The sequence below is a fragment of the Tasmannia lanceolata genome, unplaced genomic scaffold (genome assembly GCF_043159265.1).
Source record: "Tasmannia lanceolata isolate RefF3 unplaced genomic scaffold, GAP_Taslan_0.1 ptg000012l, whole genome shotgun sequence".
NCBI classification, from domain to species: Eukaryota; Viridiplantae; Streptophyta; class Magnoliopsida; order Canellales; family Winteraceae; genus Tasmannia; species Tasmannia lanceolata.
This window is the reverse complement of record NW_027518689.1, coordinates 43709634-43716391: the sequence shown is the minus strand read 5'-3', so window position 1 is coordinate 43716391 and position 6758 is coordinate 43709634. Positions and strand designations below refer to the sequence as shown.

Here is a 6758-nt window from a genome sequence, read left to right as displayed (position 1 = left end):
GCCATGGCCCCCCAATGACCAATGCAGACAAGTGTAAATTAATTTGGCTCCCTCAACCGTAAATTCTTGGCTCCGCCCCTGAGAGCAATAATCGAATTTTTGGGCTCTACAGGTATGATCAAGACTGTTGATCTAGTAGACCATCATGAGACTATCAACATAATCTAGGTTACATTTGGAACGCACATCCCATATAAGAAAAAAGACTGAAAAATCAGCAATTTAGCCTTTCTTGGCAAAACAATAAGGCCATGTTTGACAACCGTGAAAGTTTCTGCTATGAATAATCATGGAGAGAGAGAGAGAGAGATTCTCCCTCTCCCACTTATCTTTCACAGCAGCCCTTCTCCCTCCCCAACTTATCTCTCACAGCAGGCCCCAAATCAACTATTTAGCATTATCTTTAGCATCATCTAATGAAGGTGGAGTCAATGGAGATGTGAGAATTTTTTTTCAAGGTTGCCAAACATGGCCTAAATCAACAATTTAGCATCATCTGATGAAGGGGGAGTCAATGATCCGATCATCTCCATATCGCACACTTGTCTTCCTTTTTAAGCATATATTAATACGTAAGTGATATATTCGGCCCCTTTGATCCTGGGCCAGCCATCTTTAGTGTATTTATGATTGCTTTTTACACCAATAGGGGGTGGCCAGGTAAGAAAAGGGTGCAAATATATCATTTCGCTCATTATTAACTTATCAAATCGATAGACAGACTTCTTGACCTTAATTTGTTCTTAATTTAGCAAAGAGTGCTTTTCCCCTTTAGCAAAAACATATTCTTTACTTGCCGCTTCTCGTCGTGGATCCCAATGAGGGCAAGGCGCCCCTCAGTTTAGCATTCCTCATTTAAATAACACTTGCTTAGGTTGCAAGCAATCAAATTTAATAAAACTATCTCCTTTCCCGAAAAATTACGTGAGTGCGTAGACGTGGCAAACAAGTGGGCCGGCCGGGTTTCACCCAACTCGTAAGTGTCAGTGTCTTACGAGCCGGGTCATAAATGACACAGAATTTTACGGGTCACAATTTGGTCAACTCGGACCCCACCCATGTGGGGACCCTTTTTCTTTTATTTTGCTGTTTTTATTCCCACACTATCATGTGATGATCCAAACCGTCCATGTGATGGGCTATAACGTAAATAGGTCGTGCCCAATAAATCATTTACATAGGATGATCCTAGCCCTCTGATGACCGGATCAGAGGGCTAGGATCATCCTATTAAAATGATTTTTTGCGGCACAACCTAGTTGAGTTGTGTTCCATGTGGTCCGTACAGTACCTTCTGAAAAATAGAGCCGTGAAAGATCTGAACGGTGGATTTTGTACATAGATTTTCGTATAAAATGACAAATAGGTATAATTAGCGTGGGAAATAATTGGTAAGTGCCAGTTGTGTGTTTTTGTCAGGTCTAACGTCTAAGTGACGGTAAAAACATACCGAATATAAATGCAACAAACGTAAGCTTTAAGGTCACATACTCACACGTACAAGGTCCTATTATCATCCGCCGTGAAGTGAAAAAGAAGAAGAATTACACTTCTTTCGTTTTTTGCCTCTCTTTGTCTTTTTCTCTGTAAATCCACCTCGACTCGAGATGTTGAAGAACTAGGGTTTCAGGATCCTATAATTCTATTTGGCATTGATTTCTAATTCCAGGTCTCGATCGAGGTTAGAAACTTAGAATGTGAATAGGAGTTAGAACTTTAGGGTTCTAACGATTTGGATCTAGGAGAGTTGAAAACAGAGGGGAAAATGGAGAAATACGAGCTGGTAAAAGATATCGGATCTGGAAATTTCGGTGTTGCCAGGCTTATGAGAAACAAGGAAACGAGAGAGCTCGTAGCAATGAAATACATCGAGAGAGGACGCAAGGTTTTTTTTTTTTACACTCTGCTTTCTTTTCTCTTTGATTTTCTTCCTTGATCTGTCTTTAAATCGAGTCTAATTTCTATTTCAGATCGATGAGAACGTGGCGAGGGAGATCATAAATCACAGATCGCTAAGGCATCCGAACATTATTCGTTTCAAAGAGGTGAAATTTTAGGGTTTATAATCATTTATAAGCTTTTCTAGGGTTCTAGTTCTAGGGTTTCAATTTTAATGGCGTTCTTAGGTTTTCTAGGGTTTCAATTTTACAGGTCATTTTAACTCCCACACATCTCGCTATCGTTATGGAGTACGCCTCTGGTGGAGAACTCTTCGAGCGTATCTGTAACGCTGGAAGATTTAGTGAAGATGAGGTTTTAATTTTTTTTTATATTTAAAATCATTGTTTTTTCGTTATGGAGTACGCCTCTGGTGGAGAACTCTTCGAGCGTATCTGTAACGCTGGAAGATTTAGTGAAGGTGAAATTTGAATTTTATTTTTCTGATTTTTTTTTTGAAAATTCAGGCTAGATATTTCTTCCAACAGCTTATCTCAGGTGTAAATTACTGTCATTCCATGGTAATTATGAAATACAATTCCATCATTTAATATCTGATTAATATTTTTTTTTGGAATTTGTAAATGAATTACTTTTTCTTTTTTTGTAATTTTCTACAGCAAATATGCCACCGGGATTTGAAGCTAGAGAATACATTGTTAGATGGAAACCCTGCACCTCGGTTGAAAATCTGTGATTTTGGTTACTCAAAGGTATCTGATTTTTACAGATTTTTTTTAATACATTTATGAAATTATAAGATTGTAATTTTCTGATATAGAACAGATGTTAAAATACGATTTTTCTTTTTTCAGTCTTCTCTTCTTCATTCCAGACCTAAATCTACGGTCGGAACTCCGGCATATATCGCGCCTGAAGTTCTTTCCCGGCGAGAGTACGATGGGAAGGTATTTTCTTTCTATTTTTTATTTTTTATTTCTGTTAAGAATTTTTTTTTTTTTTTTGATAATTTGAAGAGGTAATCTGGATTTAGGATCCGTTAATCACATAATTTTATTCGGGTTTAGGTTAATCTTGGTTAGAGCACTACTTACTTTGTTTTTTTATGTTTTTTGAATTAGCTTTTAATTGCTGTTAAAATGCTCAATCCTCAAGATGGTGATGCGGATATGAGCCGTTAAAAAATATAAGGAAATGATATTTTCCCCCTCTTAAATGGGATAGATTCCTACGCCTCCCCCCCCCCCCCCCCCCCCCCCTTTCTTTATGATATTTTCACTGCTTGAGGATAAATTCACCCCATTAACGATTTTCTTAACGTTTAAGGAGGGGGGGGATTTTATCCCTGCGGGTGCCCAAAATATAAAGTGGATAAACCGTGTGGGGTCCTTGCAGGATACGTGTAGTGCATAATAACGTGGTTTTGAATTTACACGTCATCAATGTTAGTATGGTGGGACCACTTCTTTCCTTTTGATCTGATACTTAGCTTGAAATTAGGACTCTTCATTTCGTTGGTTTGAAGACATTTTCACAAATTTAAAATTTACATTGGATTTTCATTTCCCTTGAGGAACTGCATATTATGGAAACCTCTGTAGACTCTGAAAATGATTTTTGGGAACAACCTATTTACGTTGTGTTCCATCAGGATTTATACATAAGGGGGCAGGCTTCAAATATTTAAGGGTGGCGGGCCCAACTCAACAAGGGCAGCTGCCCCCCCCCCCCTATGCTACATGTAGCTCTACGCCTGGTCCGTACAATATGTTTTGAAAAATACGGGACTATAAGAGCTTACACCATTGTAAAAGCTCAAGAAATTGAAACTACCGTAATGGCAAAAAGTGAACACCCAAAAATAAAATAAAAAATACGCCTATTTAAATAAAGCGTCCGTTTTAAAAAGATTTTCTAATGAGAATCCAATAGGTGAAAATAAGCTACTTGTGTTATTTATGAGTGGAGATGACAATGTCATGTGGCAGTCCTTTATATCACTTGTGCGGCTACTATAATCATATTCCTAGAGCTGATTATTATTATATTATGAATGGATATTAAAAATTGACAATACTTCTATATATGGATTTGTCTAGTTGGCAGACGTATGGTCGTGTGGAGTCACTCTTTATGTAATGCTTGTGGGTGCGTATCCTTTTGAAGACCAAGAAGACCCAAAAAATTTCAGAAAGACAATCGGGGTAGGCCCCACATCTCTCTCTCTCTATATATATATATATATATATATCATATATATATCATATAAGCTATATGAGCTATATGAGCTTCAAGCTCACAATCATTTTCCTCATATATATATATATATTAGAAATCATTGTAACAAATTTTCTTGCAGAGAATATCATGGCCGTTCAATACAAAATCCCAGACTACGTTCACATATCTGTTGATTGCAGGCACCTCCTTGCTCGCATCTTCGTGACAAATCCATCCAAGGTATGTCTAAATTTTAAGATTACAATATCAATTAGTTTAGGGTGATGATAAATTTGCACTCCTGTAGGATAATTCACACCACTTTTACCTGATTGAGAAACGGAAGTTCTAAGTGACCGTCATTCTATAGACCCGAAAACCTTTGAATATGAGTAGGCTATCCTTGGAATTTTATGAAAGGTAACTATCTCGGTTTCATTTTCATATGAGCCCCCGTTCTCTTCTCCTATTTCATCAAGCCTCCCCCCGGAACACATCAGCACTCCAATTTTCATGATTCTAAACCTATCTTGATTACGTTTTACTCCCTTGTTTTGTTGGACAAATGGTCCTTTCATATACAATAATGATTTGAGGTCAAAAAGTGTTAAAGCCTGCCATAATTCACGTAATTAGTGGTTCGAATTGTCATACCGGGGGTGCAAATTTATCATCTCCCTTAGTTTAATAGGGTAGTAACTATAGTAACAAAACAAGTGTGTCACTGTCACCGACACACGGGCAGCTGAAAGGTAAATAAAAGGGGAATGACCAAGACAGAAAGCCCAACAACGAAAGTTGACGTTGGGATTAATGATGATGGTTCCACTGGGGCACCATTTTGTAAAAACTGGACGGATGTCCTTTTTGAGTGATGGTCCCCATGTTCATTAGTACCCGTGAATTGTTGCTACGGGACCACTAATTGAATGCTCGAGAATGAAATCAGATGATAAGGAATTGAATTCTAGAAAATGAAATCAATTGATAACGTGAGATAGATTGGTGCTGCTTTCTTTTTTGGGAAAATTATATTTACACCCTCTTTAGTTTACACATCCACTTCTACCCTTATAGTTTAAAATGTGACAACTACACCCCCTGTAGTTTCAATTTGTATAATGTAGGCCCTCTCAGTTGACGGTTCGTTCAATCTAATTGAAGGGCTAGGATGATCTGATGGAGCTGATTCTTTGGGCACACCCTATCTATGTCAGAGCCCATCAAATGAACGCTTTGGATCATCCAAACAATGCGGGCCCACTGTGTTTTTGGTAGTGTTTGGATTCGGGTATGGGCCCACATCGTCTGGATGATCCAAAGCGTTCATTTGATGGGCCCTGACATAGATATGGTGTGCCTAAAAAATCAGCTCCATCGGATCATCCTAACCCTTCAATCTATGGACGAACCGTCAACTGAGGGGGCCTACCTTATACAAATTGAAACTACTGGGGTGTAGTTGTCACGTTTTAAAGTATAGGGGTAGAAGTGGATGTGTCAGAAACTAGAGGGGGTATAAATGTAATTTTCCCTTTTTTTTTTTTTTTTTTTGGATTTTGAGAACCAGTTGTGAGTCCAAAACTGATTATTTGACTAAAACTGATTATTTTACTCTAAATTAAGTGGAGATCTCATGATATATTGTGTTATTGTTTTCAATCATATATATTGAAGTGCATCTTGTGTGTGATTGTTCTTATTATATTTGAGAAGCAGGTATTCTGGTGTTGCGAAATCCATCTTTTTCTATATGTTTTGAAATGTTAGCGTCATTTTTTTTGTTTTTTGATTCAGAAAGATATTCATCTTTGTTACATGATACCTGGTTGTTACCATCTAGTAAAAAGGAAATTTTGTTAAATGGATTACGAAATAGTTTTGATTTTCATGGGATTGATTGCAGAGAATTACAATTAGAGAAATAAAGAGCCACGCATGGTTCTTGAAGAACCTGCCAAGAGAGCTAACAGAAACTGCTCAAGCGATCTACTACCGGAGAGATAACCCAAGCTTTTCCCTTCAAAGTGTCGATGACATAATGAAGATCGTGGGTGAAGGAAGGGCTCCACCTCCATCGTCCAGGTCTATTGGCGGTTTCGGCTGGGGTGGAGAAGAAGAAGAGGAGGAAGACAAGGAAGAAGAGGGAGATGAGGAGGAGGAAGAGGAAGAGGAGGAAGATGAGTACGAGAAGAGGGTTAAGGAAGTGCATGCAAGCGGGGAGTTTCATATCAGTTAGGATTTCCTTCTCCTTTTCTATTTTTTTAAATTTAATATTGGATTTTTGTACAATGTTTTAATAATATGTATGTGGGTGTGAAATTATAGTTTACCACTTTGGTCTTTAAGTTGTATATACTTGCAATGTTGCTCTTGGAAACCTTTTTTTGATGAGTTTGCTGTTGTAGACCTACGATGAGACTATATGATGTAGAAATAAACGAAATAGACAAAAAAGGGGTGGGAAATGATTTCTTCAAGAGTTACAGAGTTCAGATTTGGGAACGACGCAATGAGGGACAAATTTGTAAAATTTAGTTAAAAATTTGGGTAAAATTCCGTAAAAAAAATAAAAAATAGAGATATATAATATATAAAAAAACACTAGTTGAAACAGTACGACAAAAATCAAGCAATGT

General features: G+C 37.6%; 1 protein-coding gene across 1 annotated transcript; it reads left to right on the top strand.

Annotated features, from left to right (window-relative positions):
- Positions 1–1479: 1479 nt before the first annotated feature.
- LOC143888316 (serine/threonine-protein kinase SAPK7-like) lies at positions 1480–6454 on the top strand. The gene is made up of 9 exons (XM_077392690.1): positions 1480–1885; positions 1971–2045; positions 2152–2253; positions 2406–2459; positions 2559–2651; positions 2754–2846; positions 3999–4103; positions 4261–4359; positions 6026–6454. The coding sequence occupies exons 1-9, from the start codon at positions 1766–1768 to the stop codon at positions 6356–6358; spliced, it is 1074 nt and encodes a 357-aa protein (XP_077248805.1). The 5' UTR covers positions 1480–1765; the 3' UTR covers positions 6359–6454.
- Positions 6455–6758: the final 304 nt, after the last annotated feature.